A 21368-nucleotide genomic window follows, 5' to 3' on the forward strand; every position below is an offset into this window, starting at 1 on the left:
AAGTCCCCGCACTTCTTCCCCAGGGGATGCACCACACCCGGAGGAGAACCAAGGGCTTTGCCGGGGTGGGGCAGTGTTGCTCAGACCCACGGGGCAGGGCACACCAGCCCCACCCACTGCCTGCCTCCTCCCTAAAGGGTCTGGGCCTCTCTTTCCCTGGAGGAGCTGGAGACTGACTCAAGTTGGCCAGGTCTGGGTAGACACAGCCATGCCTGCCTGTTTTCCCTGCTCTTGTCACAGTCTGCAGGCTGCACCTAGGCCCCAGCCTCTGTTTCAGTGGCATCGGAGGTGGCCACAACCTAGCCAGAGGCCTACGACCTACTCCCCTGCAGGAGTAGGTACACCCCGACCCTTGCTTTCTTCCTGAGCAGAGGCTTATGCTTTGGAGTCTGGGGTGGTTCCCCCACTGGCCAGTCTCCTCCAACAATCTCCAAGAAGCAGGGTTTGGTATTGCTCTGGGGGAGTTAGTGGGGGGCTTCTGGGTCACAAACAGAGACCACGGAGCCTGCCTCTCCACTTTGCCCTGAGACCCACCCCCTCTGGCATCGAGAAAGAAGGGGAAGAAGAGTGACTTACCTTCCCTTCCCGGGAGATTGGGAAGAGGGGGACACGGCCCACTCTGAGCAATTAGAGGAGAGAGGAGGAAAAAAAATAGGAGGAAAAAAATATCAACACGACCTCGAAGGCGACAAGTCCTTCTGGAAATACTAAGTAAGTAAATAAATAAATAAATGAGGATCCACCCTCTCCCCCCTCCCCACCCTGCAAGGGGAGTGTGGGGGTGGGGCAAAGGAGCAGCACAAGGGCTTTTTAGTGTAACTGAGCATTAGAGAAATACGCACGGCTTCTATGTGAATTTAGGAGTTTGAAACTTTTGGAGGTTATTTATGTGAATGGCCCGAAGGCAAGCCCGTGAGTGGCTCTTGGGGGACCACGTGATGTCATTAAACCAAGTTTTATGGTGTAGGGAGAGCTGACAAACCCACAATATATTTACATCATATATAATCTTAACTGTCCAGCCACGCAGCTGCTGGTGAGGTTTAATGCTAGGACAGAGGGCCTGGCAGTTAGAGGGGATTACGGCGCTGGGGACGATGGTGAGAGAGGTTACATCTTCGCAAATGAATCCCAGGCGGACACTGTAAGTTAATTTTCTCTCTCTCTGACCCCTTCTCCCGTTTACCTAATCCCCCCCTCCATGACAGAAGGCAGTTCCCACTCATTAAAGCGGTGGGGGAGGCCTTCCCAGGCAACCCCAGGCTGGAGTGGGAGAAGAGGAGAAGGAGCCGCTGGGAGGTAGGAGGATGGGGGAGCTTGTCTCCCCAGACCAGCCCTCCCCTCCCTGCCCCTCATTCCCTCCAGCTGCAAGTCAAGTGGGATAGAGAGAGGCCTGGGTTCTTCTTTGCCAGGTCTCCCTGGCCCCTTCTCCCTCCTCAGTTGGGAAGAAAGACAGCGGCAGACACACGGGTGTTTGGTGCTTGCAGGAGTGTGTAGTGTGTAAACTCTAGGCGCAAGCGCAAAGCGCCTCTGGGGCCCCCTGGTCCAGGGAGGGCTCAGTTCAGTCCTTGGCCAGTGAGCCAGAGTCCAGGCAGGGCAGGCAGCTGGGGAGGGAGGAGGGAAGCAAGGCTTTGGGACTTCTGAGCCCACAGGCTGAGACCTGAAATGTCGGAAACATCTTAAAGGTGGACGGTTGAACCCAGGGGGCCCCAAAGCATTCTCTTTCTCCTCATCATCAGGCCTCCACAGTCTGGGGGGTCTTAGTCTCTGTGGGCCAGTATGGTTTCATGCCTCCCTCTCCCTCTAGCTGTTGGGGTCTTTCTTGGCATCTCTAGCCCTTGCCTGAGGTAAAACTAGGCCCAGGAGGCCTAGAGGTTCCTGCTGTGAGTGGCGTGTACGTGGGTGGGAGAGTGGAGGCAACGTCTTCACTAGGCTGGCCAGGAAAGCCCCCCAGCCCTGAGGAGAGAGTGGCCTCTGGGGGATGGAGCCATCAGGGCCCAATATGGGCATGGTACCCGGGGCCAATATCAGGCTAGGGCTCCCTTCAGGTTTCTAGGAAGGAGCAACAGAGGCCTCAGGCAGGTATAGGAGGCAGGTGTCCGCTACACCTGCCAGTGTGTGCCCTTCCCACGGTGTCACCCAGAGCTAAGCCAGGAAAGCGACATCACATGAACTCAAGCTCTTTGAAGGGGCCACCGGATTCCTGAGGGATTCCGAAGCAGGGTGGAAGGCGGTGGTCGTGAAGGGCGACTCTTCTAGGCCACGGGGGGAAGGGGAGGGAGCCGAGGGGCGAGTCAGGTCTGTGCCTTCCTGGAGGGGGAGGGACTGTGTCGGCGCGAGGGGGTCTGGGCATCCGCATTGTGGAGAGGTGCGGTTAGGGGACGGGGAGGGGACGCAGTTAGCTTGCCCCTGCCGCCCAAGGAACGAGGAAGAAGCAGGAATCAAGCAGAGATGGAGAGCCTAGGCAGACTGGGAGGGTGAAAGGGGACAGAGACCCAAAGACACAGGGCGGGTGTCTGAGCCGAGCGCACCCCGCGCTCTAGGTCTGCCGCCTGAGGGAGGAGCGGGACGCAGAGAACCCTCAGATTTCCCTCAGCCCCGCGCCAAGATTCGGCCTCGCCCACCTTCCTCCTCCTCTGCACCAGCGCCCCCCCTCCCCCCATCCTCTCCACTCCTTTCTTTCCCGGGGAAGCCTTAGGATCCCAGAGGATGCTCCCCACAGCCCTTGGAAAAGTTAACTCTCAGTTAACCTCCCTCCCTCATTACCGGCCCTCTTCCACTCTCCCCTCCCCACCAGTCTGCGATTTTGAGGGTTTCTGGAAACTTCCCATCCAAGCAGCAGGGAAATGGGAGTCTCCCTTGGTCTCTAACTTGACTCTTGGCCTCCCCAGGGCCTTAGGGAGCGAGTCTAACAGTTTTTAACCGAGAATTTAGCCCGGCCAAAGTTCCGCACCCAGGCAGGACTCGCTGCCTCCCGGACTCCCGGCCACATCTCAGTCCTATTTCCTTCCGCTCCGTGAAGCCGGGTCTATGAGGCTGTTTCTGCTTTACAGATTGACACAGTGTCTCTTGAGGGTTCTATGTCTTCCTCGTCCCCTCTTCTGTTTCTTACGCTCAAAAGTTCCATTTAATTTTCACCCCCTCTTCCCACCGCAGTAATAATAGGTTATCATCCTATCAAGTAATTTACCCCAGCCAGTTTTTTATTGGGTGTTTTTTGGGGACAAATACAAAGGGAAGTAGAACAAATACAAACGAGGCCCGAGATTGTTGGTTTTCCCACCCCCTCCCCCGCACCCCAATTTGGGGGTCTCGCTGGGGCGGGGGATGGGCTGTCAATCAGGTGCCAAGGTGCCCCAGCCAACCCGGAAAGCTTTTAATTTTGTTCCTAGGTGTTTAACCCTAGAAGAGGTCAAGCAACCAATCAGGAACGCGCTAAGCAGGGTCACATGGCCGCGAGCAACCAATCAGCCAAAAAGTTCTTGAGTCTCTATCTCGTCCTTCCCCTCGACTCCGCTTCGTCCCTCCCTCCCCACCTCCCCCTTTAGCTACTGGGTCCGCCCTATCTCAGTTGTGAAGGGGAGGAGTGATGCTGAGAATATTCTGGCCCCCTCCTTCTGTCCCTGCACCAGCTCTGGGGAGCCTTTGGCTTGTGTCTTCTAGTTCTAACAGAGTTGTACCTCCAGGTCAATCTCAATTGTCCAGGGATCTGAAGTCGTGGGGGCGTCCTCTGGATTATTCTAATTTTTGCTTGTGTGATCCTATCCAATTCTCTGGGCTTTATAGATGCGGACTGTAGACTAGGCTGTCCCGCAGGTGTGGCCGTGAACTCCAACCCTGAATTCAAATTCTGCCTGTGATGATTCCCTATGCACTTACCTCCTAAAGGTTTCCATTCTCTTCTGATCCTTCTGGGCGCAGGTGGGGTGATTAGAAAAGACTTTGATTTATCTTTCTGGAAATGCTCCAGGAGCCATTAGCTTTATCAGACTCCCTTAGGCATGGTTGGGGAAGGCAACAAAAGTGGAAACTTTTTGAAATTTGTGTTTGGTACTTTAGTTTGTTGAATAACTTTGGGCCAGTTTAAAGAAGAGTTCTGGAAAAGGGTGTGAGCACAGAAAAGCAGGACCTCACCCCCAGATTAAGGAGTTGAGGGATTTAAGTCCTTTTCCTTTCTATTTTTTAACAAGATATGATAATGATAATAGTAGTAATAAGTGATGATCCTCTGTCCTGGCCAATTGCTGTCAAAGGACACAGCTGGTGAAGGTGTGGATTTCAGTGTTTGTGTTTACTTGGGTCAGGTCAGAACAAGCAATGGGTGAGAAACTGTTTCTGAGCGAGAGCACCTGATGTCACAGAGTGTGCATGTGTGGTGGAAGTGCTTATGTTTTTTGAACACTTGGGCTGGGCCCTGAGCCGACCCACTGGTAGGTCCAGACTCAGGCATTTCTCCCCCCACCCGCCAGTCTCCAGGGCTTTGTTCCAGGGTTAATTTTCTGGTTGAGTTCTCCTTCCCTTCCCTTCTCCTCCTGATCTCCTGCCCTCCTTGTGCTGACTGAGGGGCAGGAGTTCTGATGGGCTGTACCACCCAGACCTCTAAGCCCTCCTCTGGGGGCATCTAGGGTGCAGGAGTGGGAGGGATAGCCCAGTTTGAGCTGAGCTTTGTCAGCACTCCCTGCTTGTTTGTCTTCTGGGTGGGACTGATTTGGGGACAATTCCACAGGCCAGGTGGGAAGGATTAGGAAGAGAAGCAAGAGGGAGACCGGCTTTTCTCAGAAACTGTTGAGTCCCCACTTCTCAAGTCATCTTCAATCACACTGCTCCATTTACCTCTTTCATGAGTTAGGATTAAAGCACGTACACTTATTTTTCCCTGGTAGATGGTGTGGTACTCTTCTCTGAGACCAACCCCCACCTCCAGCATAGAATTCTCACACCAGAGATTCCAGATCCCACGAAAGGTAGAGAAAGAAAGACAGGGGAGATTGGCTCTGTCTAAGCAGACACTGGGAAGAGAGACCTTATCACCTCAAAAATCTCTCCTAAAATCCACATAAACTTTATCTATCTCTTTGACTTTCCCTCTTTGTGTGTAATTGCTTTGGGCTAAGATTTTGAGCCGAACTATCATCCTGGGCTTCAATTCTGTGTTTTCTTTTGCCCGGGAGACAAGCACCACTGTCAGCCTCCTCCTTGGTGGGACCTGGAGACCCTGGAGCCCTTTGAGGTATAGAAGGGAGGGAGATAATCTGTATTCAGGACCCCAAACTAGGTCTTTTGGGATTAGAGATTCAATTTAAGGAAGAGACCAGTCTGCTAGAAGGCCAAGAAAATCACATCCCCTTTTATTGGATCCTTGTAACTCAGAATGGTATGTCTTTTCTGATAACATCTCCTTTGGCCGCTTTGATGGGGCCCCAGGAGCCCAAGGAGTCTGGACTGAGGAATTGGGGTGATAGAGATCTCTCTGCCTTTGAGTCCTACAGAACTCTGGGATCCTTCTCCCTCTCCCATTCCTAAGGCTCACTGAAGGGCAAAAGGGGAACAGAGCCGCCCAGGAGGACTCACTGTGTGTTGTGTGGTGGTGGTGGTAGGGTGCAGCTTGGGACTTGGGAAAGTTGGGCTACCTTATCCAGGACCTTATTCAGCCTCTGATGGCCAGGCCTTAGAAGCTACAATGAGAGGCTGAATAGAAGGCTCTGGGCATGCTGGGCAGCCAGTGCTGGGAAGAGGCTACTTCTCTACAACTGACATACATACAGAGAAAGTTCCACCATGATCTGCAGCCCCACATGGACTGGGTGGAGTGTGTGGGCTCAATTACCTGCTATCCCTTTGGTACAGAAGGGGCTGCAGCTCCCAGAGGGGTCTAGCAGGCTGGGTTCTGCCCTTGAAGGATCCCTACTTCTCCTAGATCCTAGCCCTGAACATGCAGAAGTATGTATATGTGCCCAAGTGTAGTATGAAAGAGCTCAGAAGCCCAGGTTGGACACAGCAAACCAGGCTTGAACCAACTTCCCAGTCCTTATCCTGCCCTATTTTTCCAGTCCAGCCTGGAGACCATTTGTCCTCCTCTCCCTACCCCTGCCCTCAAGCTCTGGGCCACTGTTGAGTTTCCTCTCTTCTGCCTCCCTGGAAAACCAAAACCCTGGAGCAGCCCCCCCCCCCCCCCCCCCAGATGGTGGCAGTCAGGCTCTTGGTGACTTTTATTGGCCTGTTGGCCTGTTGGGTTGTGGGGGGTTGGAAAGCCATGCAGGACTATGGGGCCAGACCCTTATCTGATCAAATTCCCCTTTACCCGCTATTCCAGACTCAAACTCCAAATCTCTCAGGGCTGCTTCTTTGCCCAGACAGTAGTGAAAAATCTTGTGTAGTAAATACTTCTTTAAAAAGTCAACTTTCTGCCTGGAAAACTCTGTGTGTGTGTGTGTGTGTGTGTGTGTGTGTGTGTGTGTGAATGAAGAGAGTAAGGGTCAGGTCTCTCATTTTAGATGGTGTCTCTCCCCCTCCTCTGGGTGGAGGATGGGGGCGTGGGCCGAGATTTTATTGAGGGTGCCTTTCCTGTTGGGAGTAGAGACAGGTCATAAAAGCCTCGAGGAGGCTGTTTTGATCTGGAGGCTTCTCAGGAAGTAGCATCTAAGGTTTTGCTTTGTAAATCACTCTCTCCCAAGTTGGCCAGCTAGATTGGATTGCACTTTCCTGAGCCCACCTGGGGCCCCTCCTTACCTCCTTTTCCCCAGTAAACCAAAGGAGAAAAATAAAAGGGAGTCCGGGGCTCCCCAAATCTTCTACCTCCTATAAGAAAAGGGCTCATTGGTGATTTTTCCCCCTCTCAAAATCCCAGATTTAAAAATCATGCAAGCTCTCATTTTCTTTTGCCCACACAGACCTTGGTCCCCCAACCCCTCAATTAAACAAGAACTAACACTGAAGGCAATCAGCTTCTGAGCCTGGCAGTGGATACCATGACTCCTGGGGGCTCTATTCTCTTCTGGGGCTGCTGTCTCCCTGTGACCCCTTTCCTGACCCCAAGCCCCTCTTGACAAAGTGGGACTTGAGGTGTATAAGAGAGAGCTCATGAAAAAGGGATGGGAGAGAGGCATATAGAAGACCCCATCTAGGACCGAGTGAATGGAAGACATGCTCTCTGCAACCTGTGCTTGGGTTTTATGTAATTAAGATGGGTACAGGGTGTGTGTGAAAGCCCACAGGCTTCTCACATCTCTCTCTAACCAAGCTGTCTCCAAACAAAATCATATTTTACCTAAATGGCTCCATTTTGTAGTGTTAATGAGCCTTTCCTTCCTAAAGACACCCCAACATCCCAAGGGTCCCTCCCCTGAGCCTTGGGCTAGGGAGTTGAAGAGAAAAGAACTAAAGAGCCCTCTACCTCCGTCTCAGTTCAGGCTACATCAAGTAAGGATGCTCTCAGGCCCAGGCATCTCGGCTCCTATCCATCTATCCATTGCTAGAGAAATGCCCATGTGCTGGAAGTAAGGCCATAGATTATGTGAGTTCCTGGGCCCTCTTAGCACTTGCGCAGGCTCTAGTTTACCCTCATTTATTTCTCAGAGAAGTCTGGGATGGGGCATCCTGAACCCACAAGCACTCAAGAATCTCCCTCATTCCTAGGACTCCATGCAAATATGCATATCTTTATAGAGAGCTGAGCAATCCTATAGTTGTATACGTGAAAATATATTTACAGATGGCTCTATGTCTATACAACAGGATGTATGTTTCATGCCCCTCTCTTCCCCATATTTAAATGCAGATTTATAGATCTTCAGATTTATAGATCCACAGTGAACATAGCATTCCTCTGTCAAATTCCTGTGTGCACATTACCAATCTTTCTATAGTGGTGGGTATATACATTGCGATGCATTGGTACAGCTCTGTCTGAAGATCTAGATGAATATTTGGTGAGGTTTTTTTCTCGGTGGGAAGAAACTGCATGTGTTGCTCAGTCTCTATTTTGAAAATTTTATCCAGATTTATGCAATGGTCCCAACTCATAAAATAGCTACATGTTGAAGCTACACGTTTGGAGATCTTTATAGTCTTTGCAGTTTTGCTGCAAACTTAAATATGTTTAGAGATGGTTCCATAATGTATGTATCTATATGTAGGGGCACAGATCACCCTCTAGAAAGATTTAAATTTACTGCATCCCTCTCTCTCTCTCTCTCTCTCTCTCTCTCTGTGATCAATAAAGACATCAGGTGAGTAAGGATGGGAAACAAATACCTTTTGGATGTTTTGCTAATTAAAGCCAGTGATGCCGTTGCTACCTCCAAGGCTGTCTCTAAATCTAGTCCAACCGAGTTATCTGCCCCCTCAAAGCCCACTCCAGGGACCACAGCCTCTCTCCAGGTTGTCCTTGTCACCTGAAGTTCCAGCCCAGGCTCCCCAACCTGCAGAACCTCCCAAGACAGCTACTAAGAAAGGAGAGTGAAGAAAGGGAGCAGTCCTCCAGACCAGCTCCTCTGGGTTTCCAGGGTGGAGAGGCTGACAGAGGCACGAGAGTCCTCTACCCCAGCTGGGCCTTTGAAATTTAGGGAAAAGGGTGTTCAAGTCTCTGGACTATTTTTGTAGGGTGCCCAAATGGTGCCAGGGTCACTGCCCGCCCCATAGGTGCTCCCTCCGCGACTGTTCTCGGTGCTCAGGGCCCAATTAAGCGGCAGCCTCGCTCCCGGCAGCCGCGCTCTTATCGGCGGCGATTGATGCCTCCGCGGCTCCTGTATATCATTTCCAAGATTTTTTCTGTCCAACTCCTCGGCTCCTTTGGCTTCCGCGGCTTTGACTAATGATTGCTACAGATGCCAACGTCTCCAGAATCCTAATAGCCAGGCAGGCGGACTCTTATTTACCCGGCAACATCGCTGCGGGCGAAGGGGGTTGGGGAAGTAGAGTTTGGGGTGCCGTAGGTTGGGGTACAGGGAGAAGGTTGTGACCAACTCAAGTTTCAGTGAACTTCTTTCCCGGTGAGAAAGACATTCCCAGCTCCCTCCAACCCCTGAGGGAAAAAATAGAATAATAAAATCCTGCTAATGGTAACTCATTGCTTGCCTCATTGGAAAGGATCAAAGAATGAACAGGACTTGGGAGAATAATCAGAGAAGTGTTTATTAGTTGTAAATAGATGAGAGATTAAGCGGAAAACCAGAGGTTTGGGGAGGAATGAGTTTTTTCTTCTGGAGGAGAGAAAGGGAAAGAGATGGGCCCAGGCCACGGTGAGAGAAGGGGCTCCTTTTCCTTATTTCATGTATTCCCCTTCCTCACCCCACCCCAGGTCTACTCTTCTCATAAATTAAAATTCCGCCCTTCTTTCCCTTCCTTGCCTCACCTTCAGTCACTCCGGAGTAGGGCAGCGCTGACCAGCGTGGTCCTGGACGAAGGTGGCCGCAGCACCTCCAGGAGGCTGCTGCCGCGCCTGCCGGGGCTGCCAAGGTGCGGGGCCGCGGAGTAAAAATCACCCCCAATTGCCCACCGCGGGATGGGGCCGCGGCCAGGCCATGGGTCCTGTCGTCCCACTCGCGCTTGGCGGCGGAAAGTTGTGGCCGAATTTGCCTCTTCAAGCGCTTGTGGGCCGCAGGCGCGGGGCCCGGGTCCTGGAGGAAGCGGCTCGAGCTCCCCGCCGAGCTTGGACCAGGCATCGTGCTTCCTCGGGTCTCAGTCCAGACCTAACACACACTTCATTCGAATGAAGAGAAAATACGGAAACGCGGAGCGGTCAGCTCCGAGCCCAGGCGTGGAGTGATAACTCAAACTTGGAACATTTCTCTATCAGAGAATAATGGAGCACAAAATAATTCAGAAAGGCGAATGGGCAGGACCACAGTGTCAGAGCCGGCGCTGCTGCAGCCCGGCAGCGCTGACAGCCGCAGGAGGACCATTTCGTTGGAGTGTAGGACGAGGCAGCAGCCCCGCACCGGACCGAGGCCGCCGAGGGGCGATCTCTAAATTACAGCCCGTCAGGAGGACTCGGAAATACAAAAAGGGAGCCGAAAGATTTAAACAGTCGGAGGCAGAGGCGTCCCGACGCGGCCAAAGCGAAAATCAATCACGTAATTAAAACGGGGAGAGGGCGAGGCCCGAGGCTGGGGGTCCCGGGTTCGGAGGAGGCGGCCAAGGTGCGGGCCCAGGCGGCAAGCAGCCCGGGGATGGGGCCCTCCCGCCGCGGCCAAGCGCGGAGGGGCTGCGGGGCAGTTTACTGCGGATCGCTATTGATTCCCGCTGTCCGGGAAGGGCAGGCTGTGCGTCCTCTCCCAGGCCGGATCCTGGAGCCGTCAACGGCCCCTTCTCGGACTCTCTTATTTCCATGGGGTTGTGGCACGCAGTTAAGGGCTGCTCCCCAGGTCCCAGTGAGACCACAGATGTCTAAACAAATTTGTCTGAGAGCCCAGGTGGCACCAAGAGGTTGCCCCTGGGTTTGAGGGGTCAGAGGGAGGTGGCACCCTAGTTTCAGGCACTTACATATTGCCCTCGGCCTTGATTTCCCCAACCCAGGAATCAAGGCATGTCTTTGGAATGACTCCCACCTATGGGCCGAGGCTTGGAAGAGGAGAAGGAGGCCAGTGAGCTTATTAAATGGGAAACTTGGGGCTGAGCAAACTGGACCCCTTTGGGCCAGGAAGGAGAAGGAATAGTTCCTCAAAGAAGAAAATACGGCACACAGGGAGCTCTGTTTTGTGAGGGGACGATGTTCTTGTTATTATTGAGGTTAATAATGGTAATGATCTGGTATAGCTGGGTCAGCCCCAGGAGACCGAGCTCTACCTGGTCCTTTATCGCAGAGGTTTCTCTGGTGAAGTAAAGGACTCCCCAACTTTGTCTGTGGTTGGGGAGAATGAAATAAAAGTCTTCTCTCCTTTCCTCGGCCCTTTTTTCTCCCGCTCCTTGAGAACTCCAGAAAAAGGGAACCTTGTAAATTCTCCGTCACCCCCATCATTTCCCTCTGCTCTCTCCAGTCCACAAAAATGCAAATCTTTGGGCACTGGGCTTTTGAGGGGTGCCCTGATGAAGTTCAGCACGCTGATCAAGTCTCCGTGAATTCTGTCTCTGACCTTGGAGGAGACCCAGGATTTTCTTGCTTGCTGCATGGAATTCTCCCTCTATCCTTAGCCTTTCCTAGTCTCTGCTTTCCTTGGTCCTGGGTGTCTGATCCTATGGGTCTCTGGCAGCTCAGAGGCCAAAAACAGATTAGGGCATCTTGAGATGCCCTCATCAACCCCCCAAAGGGTTCTCGGCTTCCTACGTCTCTTTAGTTCTGGGAGCATGAGTTCAGGGAGCCGTCTATAAACCACCTTAAAGTCAGCCTAATTCCTGAATCTCTCGAAATCGCATTTAGGCTCCTTTAAAAGTAAAAGTCCTTTCCCTTCAAACAAGAAAAGTTCAGATTACAAATCTCCAGCAGAGCAAACTTCCTGCAGCCGGGAGTCAGAATTTTCAACAACAACAACAACAATATTCATAATAAGAAGAATTAAAGCTTTCATCACAGAGAGAAAGGGACGCCCCGGTCCAAATTTTAAAGGGGATATAATCCAGCAGCCTTGGATGGGAGTGGGGGTCAGTGAGCCCAGGATGAGCAAGGAAGAGGGTGGGGAACCCAACCTCTAACTAACAATTTCTCCAGCATAAAAATGAAACATCAAATTCGTTAGCCCAGGGCCCTCATTTTTCCCCTTCCACATTATAACTAGTTATTGAACTCGCTGGAAGATCTAAAGGCCATTTGCGAAGAGACAAATTTCAATGGAGTTTCCCCATCAATAACCCCATGGCAGTGACCTATTGGAACAAGTCAAACACCCGAGGTGAAATGCAGGTCACTCTGTCTAACCAATATTAAAATGCGGCCACTTTTTAAAAAGCCACTTTAAACGAGATTTGAGGAAAATTGAATTCCAAGGAAGGCAAGGCAAGGAGGGGGAAATCCACAAGAAGACCTTGCCTATGGTCTCGGAACAAACAAGAGAAATTCATCTTTAATATTTTAAAGGGGGGCAAATTAACATTCTATGATTGCTTTTTTTTTTTTTTTTTGAGACTATAAGCGATTCCAGGAGGAAAAAAAAAGGTTGAGTATTTTCTGGTGACACGTCTGGGTTATTAAAATCATTTTAGACCAATTCATTACTTTTACTGACAAGAGATTTAAGAAAAAATCAATTAAGCATTTGCATATTCTTTTGCATACATTAGCCCTGCCTGCTGGCATTAGAAAGGGACAAAAACACACATATATACATACACATACAGGGGAAAAAAAGGGATAAGAGTCTTGCTTTAGTTTGGGGTTTTCAAGTTGCTTGGAGAAAAAATAAAAATGAAATGAATTACTTGATTGTATACCATCTAAAAGTCAATTTATTTAAGGAAGAGGAAAGAGACGTTGCCATTTTTAATCTCTAAAACAACATCAACAAAACCACATACAAAAAAAATCCTGCACTTCTGAGAGTAGGGAAAGACATGACCCTCATATTCCTTCCCTTTGCCCTTCAGATCCTGAGTTGGTTCTCCCATTTATTTTTCTCCTTAGGAAAATCCAGGGAGTCTGAGAAGCGAGATTCTAATGCAGCACAGAATCTGTGGAGCCGCTGAGGTCTCCCAGCCGGCAGCTTGTTACCGGGGAGGGGGGGTATGGGTTAGCCACCGGTCAGTATGGTAATCTGGGCACAATAAGGCCTTGCACACAATGGACACATATTTTTCTTCAGCAGTGTCAGAAGGGAAGCGCTTTGTACTGAAACATGTTTCCGAAAGAGAAACCAGATCCAGATTCAGATTAGAAAGGAGATGGGGAGGGGGCGTTTGGAAGCTGGCGAAAGGTGGTCAGGAAAAATAAAATCGGGGCAGCGAGAGGCAGAGGCAGAGCGGGGATGGAGATCCTTGGGCTGGCAAGGCAGGAGGGCGAAGGACAAAAGGAGAACCTTTTACAGGACCAGATACAAGGATTCATCACAGGCAAGCGCCACGTTAGTGCCGCCCCCCCCCCCCCCATTAAGCCAGTGCAGTGGCCCTCTGAAGGGAGTTTATTTCTGTGCTCACAATAATATCCAAGTGAAAATGTTTGTGTGTATGTGCGTGGTGGAGTCTGGCTTACTATTTTCCCCATGTGATAGGCGACTTCTTTCTATTAAGCTATAGGAGCCCAAAGACAGTTTTTTGGGTAAATGATGTAGATGAGTGTGGGCATATTTGGGAGACTCTCCCAGATTTCACTTTCTGGATGTGCATGTTGAATTAGCTGTGCAAACCTGGAAGGAGAACCCCACATATTTATGGCTGCATAAGGAGGCATCTAATATATCAATAACTATTAATAGTATGTATGCATATATATTTGTTAGCCATAATAACTGAAGACAGACTTGGCATTCATCTCAACTCTCTCTATCTACTTACACATACTGGCCCGAAGTGGGATTCCTGCTCCTGCTCTCTCGACCCACCTGCAGCAGCTCAGAATCCGGAGGAGCAGGGGTTTAGGATGGGCAATGCCTTGGGAAGGACTCCCTAACAAGCCCAAGAGGGTGAAGAGATTGAAGAGAGTTGAAGCAGGGGCAGAGCTGGTAGAAGGAGAGTGTGAGGGCTGGGAGGATGGGAGCCAGGCCGAGACCTCACCTCACCAGGTGGGGAAGAAAATATTCTGGGCCAGGATGGGGTGGGGCAGCCTGATCCCTGTGCAGGCCTGGGGGTGGGGCAGGAAGGCTCTCCCCCTCAGCAACCCTCCCCTCACCCTACCTGAGCTCTCAGGAGCTTTGGCTCTTCCCATGGGGCAGCGTGGGGCTGCGGTTCAGACTTTTTATGTAGGTCAGCATTCAACATTGGTTTTCCTTTGCTCTCTTCCAGCAGCTTATAATTAACTCACCCCTACTACCAATAATGACAAAAAATAAAACCCTCACATACTCCAAACCACTATCAACCTTACAGTCTCAAGTTCCTCTTCCGGCCAGACCAGTCAGTCCTCACAGGAGAGGGTGCTGGACAGGGGTGGGCAGGGGTTTTCAACCAACTTTGGAAATTTTGGAATCTCCTCCAGGAGATGGTCGACTTCCAGGGAATTCCTGTTCCCTCACCCACCTGGTGGCAAGGGGGGCAGGAGGCACTATCCTCATGGAGACAGGGTATCCAGGGAGCCCCAAGCACTGGCTCCTCCCTGGTGAGCCTGGGGAGAGGGTGGGAGCCTGAGCATCTGAGGAGGGAAGGTGGCCAGGGGCCCAGGCAGACCTTCAGCCCCTTTGGGCATCGCTATGGCCCACCGCCTCTCTCCTTCCAGCCCTTAGGGTGAGCCCTCATTTGGAAGGGGGGCCCCCTCTCCTGCATCCCAAAGGTGGTGAGAGATATGTTGGGAATCTCCCGCCTTCAGTCGCTCTCTCACAAGGGCTTTATTTTTTTTCTTTCCCCTCCTCATTCCCTTAATTGCAGATGTTCTAATTAAACCCTCAAATAGTTGTTATGCCGTTTTAAAAGGTACTTATTCAAGTGTCAACCAGGCTGGGCTGGGAGGAGGCAGCGTAGGGCGGCGAATTAAAGGTAGATTGACTAATCACGGCGGCGATCATAATAATAAAATCAGAGGGAAAAAAATCACATTACGACTTTTCGTGGAAAGGAGGGAGCAGGCAGCCAGCGGCCGCCAGCCCTGCCGCCGCCGACACAAAGAGTGCGGGCGATTCCGCGAGACTGATTTATGACGTTTTACAGCCCTATAAAAGCTGTAGCGACGAGGCAAGCGCTCCTACCACCGCTGGCAGATTTAGTCTAATAAATAAAACATAAACAGTTAACTTTATGTGTCACTTTTATTGTTATCAAGTAAAATATAGCTGAGCCCCGGCAAGCTATGATTTTAAACTATAATTGTTATCAAGTACAACAAGGGGACCTGGCTCCCTCCCTGGGCTCTCCCTTCTGCCACCCCCCCCCCCAACTCTGAGTAATGGGATCAGTTAATTGGAATTGGTGGCATGATGTGGCCACACCAGCTTGGGGGGGGGGGCAGTCAGAAAGCAGCCGTTCCTCGCCCCCTCCCTCCTCCATGGCCCTGCCACCCCACCATCAGGGTATTCCTGTGGGTGGGTGGCAGAAAGAGGGGAGGGGGCAGGAATGGACTGGAGATCCCCAAGGCCCGCCCAGCCTCCCCAGTTTGGTAAGCTCACCCCTCAGCCTTTGGAAGGCAGCCTGGAGCTGGCCCTGGGGAATGTGTGTTTACATGTAAACACATGTGTTACATGGATACAATCCCAGGCCGGAAGCAGGCTCTAGCCAGACAGGCCTCCCTCTTAGCTAGGTCTGCCCTCTGTGGGGATGGAGAAAGAAGAACTCCCAGGGCCGTGGCTGGGCCCCATCACTGGGCGCTGACTCCTCGCGGATCGCTCTCCTCCTTGCCCCAGCTACTTAGGAACCAGCCTTAGAGGTAGCAGGAGGTAGCAGTCAGAAAGCAGCAGGCCAGATGAAATGGAGAGTGGAAACAGCAGCCAGCGGTAGAAGAGATCCTCTCCTCTGGGGCTGGAGCAGGGAGGGTCAGTGGGTACTAGGGGAGGGCAAGACTTTTGAACTCTGCTTTTGCCAACCACTTCCTGTCTCTCCTCAGCCGGGGGGCTCAACCCCCAGACCTCCAGAAATGACGCCAGAATCATTTGCATCCCGCTGCCTCTACCTGCCCTGTCCAGCTGGGACCCTGCCTCGCCAGCCCCCTGGCCAGAGGGTTGGGTGAGTGTGTGGGGGGAAGGGGGCTGGACTCTGGTATCCTTGGATGGGGGGCACCCCAGGCACTCCAGTCTCCTGGGCTCAGCCTGGGCCCCTCCCATCCAACCTCCACTCCAGTCCTCATTCAACTTCCTCTTCCTGCGAAAGAGGGGCGCTGCCCGGTGACCTACACAGACTGAGACAGGATCGCCATGAATGGAGACCTCTGGAAAAGCTCAGGAGCCCAGGCCCAAGGGGCCCACCGGAGGCCCAAGCGGAGACCTCGGGAGGGAGCTGAATCACAGCCTCCCGACGGCCCCCCAATGCCCAGGCTTTGGAGGGGAGCTGGGGGCTTCCCATCTCCTCTTGCAGGGGAGGGTTGTCAGTCAGCGGGGTGTGCACTCGGGGCACCCCAACCCCTGCCAGCTAACCCCACATCACCACCACCACCACCACCCCCAACACCAACACCACCACCACCACACACAAAAAAAATTGGATACATTTTGAATAAAGCGATTCGGTTCCTTATCCGGGGACTGGGTTGCTCCGTGTGATTGGCCGGCGGAGTCACATGGTGAAAGTAACTTTACAGGGTCGCTAGCTAGTAGGAGGGCTTTATGGAGCAGAAAAACGACAAAGCGAGAAAAATTATTTTCCACTCCAGAAATTAATGATCATGAGCTCGTATTTGATGGACTCTAACTACATCGATCCGAAATTTCCTCCATGCGAAGAATATTCGCAAAATAGCTACATCCCTGAACACAGTCCGGAATATTACGGCCGGACCAGGGAATCGGGATTCCAGCATCACCACCAGGAGCTGTACCCACCACCGCCTCCGCGCCCTAGCTATCCTGAGCGCCAGTATAGCTGCACCAGTCTCCAGGGGCCGGGCAATTCGCGAGGCCACGGGCCGGCCCAGGCGGGCCACCACCACCCCGAGAAATCACAGCCGCTCTGCGAGCCGGCGCCTCTCTCAGGCGCCTCCGCCTCCCCGTCCCCAGCCCCGCCAGCCTGCAGCCAGCCAGCCCCTGACCATCCCTCCAGCGCCGCCAGCAAGCAACCCATAGTCTACCCATGGATGAAAAAAATCCACGTTAGCACGGGTAGGCAACTTTGCTTTTTGCTCTCCCCCTCCCTCCCCTCTTCCCCTGCGCTCCCCACCCTCCCCGGCCCCCTCCGGCCCCCGTCCTCCTTTCTCTCCTTCCCCCTCTCTCTCCAGGAGCGACTCTGGGTTAGCACAATTGAACTGGATTTACGAGCGAGAATGGGTAATTACATCCCCCATAAATTTTATGGCTTAGCTACTCTGGGCAGTCCGAGCCATGTGCTACGATCTGTTATGTATGTGTGAAAACTATGCTCGCTTTCTAAGGGCGCATAAATAATTCAGTGTCGTTACAATGAGGATTCCCCTCTTATTACACTACAAAGTCTCCAGCTTCCTTCAACTTCTTTATAACCCATTTAGCTTGATGACTTTATTTCCACCACCCCCTCCTCCAGTTCCACAGAGCTGAGGATGGGGTGAGGGTTGGGGGCGGGGAGCCTGCTGCCTCTGAACCCCACTATTTGCTTTTCCCCTCCCCCTCCCCCCAGTGAACCCCAATTATAACGGAGGGGAACCCAAGCGCTCGAGGACAGCCTACACCCGTCAGCAAGTCCTGGAATTAGAGAAAGAGTTTCATTACAATCGCTACCTGACCCGAAGGAGAAGGATCGAGATCGCCCACTCGCTGTGCCTCTCTGAGAGGCAGATCAAAATCTGGTTCCAAAACCGTCGCATGAAATGGAAGAAGGACCACCGACTCCCCAACACCAAAGTCAGGTCAGCGCCCCCGGCCGGCGCTGCGCCCAGCACCCTCTCCGCAGCCACCCCGGGCACTTCTGAAGACCACTCCCAGAGCGCCACGCCGCCGGAGCAGCAGCGGGCAGAGGACATTACCAGGTTATAAAACATAACTCACACCCTGCCCCCACCCCATGCCCCCATCCTCCCCTCACACACAAATTGACTCTTATTTATAGAATTTAATATATATATATTTTTTGGTTCTTTTCTCTCTTCCTCCCACCTTACCCTTGTCAATTCCAAACAGACAAAATGGATAAACAAACAAGCCCCCTGCCCTTCTCTCCCTTCCACTGTTAAGGACCCTTTTAAGCATGTGATGTTGTCTTAGCATGGTACCTGCTGGGGTTTTTTTTTTCAAAGCCATTTTGGGGGGTTATTTATTTTTTAAGGAAAAAAAGCTGCAAAAATTATATATTGCAAGGTGCGACGGTCTGGTTTGGGTGAATTTCAGGGGAAATGAGGAAAAGAAAAAAGGAAAGAGAGATTTTTAAGCCAATTCTCCTCCTTCTTCTCCTCCTCCTCCTTCCCCCCTCTTTCCTTAGGCCTTTTGCATTGAAAATGCACCAGGGGAGGTTAGTGAGGGGGAAGTCATTTTAAGGAGAACAAAGCTATGAAGTTCTTTTGTATTATTGTTGGGGGGGGTGCTGGGAGGAGAGGGAGGAAGACAGCAGACAAAGCTAGATGCATCTGGAGAGCCTCTCAGAGCTGTTCAGTTTGAGGAGCCAAAAGAAAATAGAAATAAACTTTCAGTTCAGAGAGGCAGTGTATAGGTAGACTCTCCCCACCCCCTCATCGTGGTTATTGTGTTTTTGGACTGAATTTACTTGATTATTGTAAAACTTGCAATAAAGAATTTTAGTGTTGATGTGAAATGCCCCGTGATCAATAATAAACCAGTGGATGTGAATTAGTTTTACGTCAATGTCTGATGGTTTCTTTTTATCCCCCTCCTCCTTCTGGCCTGATAACATCCTGCCTTCTCCATAGTTGCCTAAGTTTACTCAAAGCAAACACACAAACCTTAACTCTCCACTCCAGTTTTCCAATGTCCTTAGAGAATCAGCAACGGGGTTGGGGCAGGGGTCCCTCAGAAGAGGGGAAGTGGAAGGTTAGGGCTGACTTCTGTCCCTTCCTTGAGTCTGTGGAGGAGCCAGGCTCTCCTGGGGGCGCTTACAGTGGAGCTGGTGGGGGGGGGGGGGGCGGGAGGTCTCACTTTTCTGTAGTTAGGCACAGTGCTGTCTATTTCTCTATTTCCCTCACCTCTCTTCTCTCTGTTGAGTAGGCCTGTCTAATTTGCAGACAAGAAGGCAAGTTTAGGGAGTGGGAGAGAAGGAGTTTTCATCTTTCAGGGCTCTCTTGGGAGGAGGGATTAAAGAAGATGCCCCCTCAACACGCATGTTCTCCTTAAAAGAAGAAAGAGTTTGAACCGGTGATTTTGAAGCAGCAAAGTGACCTGTCAGGATGGCTTCTCTGTTTGTTTAGACTTGGAAAGAAGGGTGAAGTGGAGGCCAGAGGCCTGGGAGGCCCCCTTGCATGGGTAGGCCTCAAAGCCTGATGCCTGGAGATAAGGAAGAACTTTTATTTTTTTCCGTAACTTTTATCATGGACCTGCCAGGTGTTGAGAAAAGACACTGGGAGAGGCAGGGACCACCCCTCTTCCTACAACCTCCCAGGTCCCAGCAGGGCTTGGGGATAGCCTGGGGATAGCCAGAACAAGGCTCTCTGGCTGTAAAAAAAAAAAAAAAAAAAAAAAAAAAAATTTAATTGTTTCCTTGGGACTAAAAAAAGAAACAACAACAAAAAGAATCCTGGCCTGGATTTGCTTAATAATTAAGCTAAAGGCTCCCAAATAATTCTGGTCCTGAAGACCAGGCCCTACACAAGTCCTGCTCAAATTTTGGCTTTTTTGTCAGGAGAAGCGGGGATTGGGAGCAGTTGGTGAGCTTCAGGGGCAATTTATCCAAATTTCAGCATGGAGGGCTATCAGAAGTAGAAGAGAGAGGGAGAAGGGATCTGGAGTGTGTAGGACAGCCCGGGATTCCCCTTTTCTCTCTCCCCAGATTCCAGCATGAAAGGCCACAACAGGGCCAAGTAGTGAAAATCTGTTGGCTGTGCTTCGGATTTATTTCCTCTTGAACTACTTGCTGGCTGGTACTTGGAGTGGCGTGTGTGTGGGGGGTGTGTGTGTGTGTTGGGGGAATGACTTGTCCTGTAGGTCTACTTTCTCCTCCCTCAATGGTACCCTGGAGACAGAAAAACGCGCTGCCTACAGTGTGAGGAAGCAGGACCAACAATTATCTGGAGTTATTTTATGTAATCGAGTGAATTAGGGGCCAAATCTGACAAAATGATAGCTCCTATCATTTTGGGGCTATTGACTTTGGGGCAGGAAAAGGGGGTCTAGCTGTGCTTGGGAAAAGGGAAGGAAGGTCTGAGGGGTGGACTTGGGTGTCTTTCCAAGCCTGTGAGCAAGCTAAGATGGAAAGAGAGGGGACAGAGAGGGAAATTAAGATTCCTAACTTTGCGCGTTTGGTTTTAGGGGCATTCCTCCCCTCTCCTGCAGAAAGTAGAAGAGATAAGAGCAAGAGGGGAAAAATCACTCTCTTTTATTTCTTAAGCTCCTCCTGGAACTTGCTGAAGGGACACTCTTTAGCTCAGGAAAAGCAGCATAAAGGATCGGCAGTTCCTTCATTTCCCCATCTTTAGGGGCTTCGGGGGAGTTTCTCCATCCTCCTCTCATACATACACACATAGTCCTTCTCTGTGTGTCTCTTTCTGTTCCTTTTGGTCTGAAAAGGGAAAACATCAGAAATCCATAATTCTTGACAACTAAATCCCCTTATATTTGAGTTTTTGAAGATTTTGGCCTCTGGCCTTCCCTCCAGTGGGCTCCATTCTCTCCTCTTTCCCCAGACCTCTTCTTTGCCTTGGACCTGACCATCCAGAATGGGATCCACTGCTGAGAAGGGCTGTGGTGTGGGCAGTGGGGCGTGGGGGGCCCACTTCGGCCAGGGCCCCTACTCCTGCAGTCTTGGTCCCCCGCTGCCGCTGCTCCACCCCTTACTGCTCCAGCCTCCCTGGGAAGCCTAGGCCAGGGCTTTTATTGAAGTTGGGTTGAGCAGTGGGGAAGGCTGGGGGGGCGGGGAGGACGCAGCCCAGGTTCACGGGGAGGACACAGCATTTTCTCTCTCATCGCCTTTATATTGGGCAGCGCCTCTGACCTCTCCCCCACCCCCATCTCCGACCCTCCCAAGCCAGCCCTGGCTCAGCCCCTGGTCTCCAGATAGGATGCCACACTGCTTTTGTAGGGCTGGGGATTTCTTGCCCAGAGTAATGGGAGAGACAAGGCGCTTGAATGCCTGCTAGCGCATTGTATGTCTCTCTCCAATGGCTAAGTAAAAAGAAGACGGGTGAAAACGGCGACACCAATCTTCCAAGGTCCTCCTCTCCAAGCACCAGGAGATCCCCACAGGTCAAAAATCCCCTTGACATGTAAGTAGTTAGCACTCGATCTGCCGGGGGCGAGGAGCACAGCAGTCTCAACTCTATCTCTGTTGCCATTCAATTTTTATCTCACCTCCCGCTCTTGGGGAGAGAAGGCGGGAAATCCGATCAGGAACGGAGAGTTCTGCTTGGGGAAAATGGAGTTTCTGTGCGGACTCGCGTACCTGAGGAGTGAAGCAACTTGGCTCCCAAAGGAGAGAGAGAGAGCCAAGAAAGTGAGCCCTGGGTGGGGGCGGGGGGGGGGGGGAGGGGGAAGGACTGGAGAACTTTGTTTCTCTGAGGGCCTCTGGCTGCT

The 21368-nt window shown here is 51.6% G+C and overlaps 1 protein-coding gene across 6 annotated transcripts in view; it reads left to right on the forward strand.

Moving 5' to 3' along the window:
* The window catches only part of HOXC4 (homeobox C4), a 60278-nt gene extending 41793 nt beyond the window's left edge, over positions 1 to 18485 (forward strand). For 3 of the 6 annotated variants that reach the window (XM_070270269.1, XM_070270266.1, XM_070270267.1), the window contains exons 2-4: positions 15614 to 15732; positions 16376 to 16820; positions 17314 to 18485. In XM_070270269.1, the coding sequence (XP_070126370.1) occupies positions 16382 to 16820; positions 17314 to 17669 (795 nt within the window). In that variant the 5' untranslated portion in view covers positions 15614 to 15732; positions 16376 to 16381 and the 3' untranslated portion in view covers positions 17670 to 18485. Of the gene's footprint in view, positions 1 to 15253; positions 15504 to 15613; positions 15733 to 15876; positions 16821 to 17313 lie in introns of those variants that run through there. The other 3 variants (XM_023643712.2, XM_023643711.2, XM_070270265.1) reach the window with 3 other exon arrangements.
* Positions 18486 to 21368: the final 2883 nt, after the last annotated feature.

The sequence above is a fragment of the Equus caballus genome, chromosome 6 (assembly GCF_041296265.1).
Source record: "Equus caballus isolate H_3958 breed thoroughbred chromosome 6, TB-T2T, whole genome shotgun sequence".
In the NCBI taxonomy this organism is placed as follows: domain Eukaryota; kingdom Metazoa; phylum Chordata; class Mammalia; order Perissodactyla; family Equidae; genus Equus; species Equus caballus.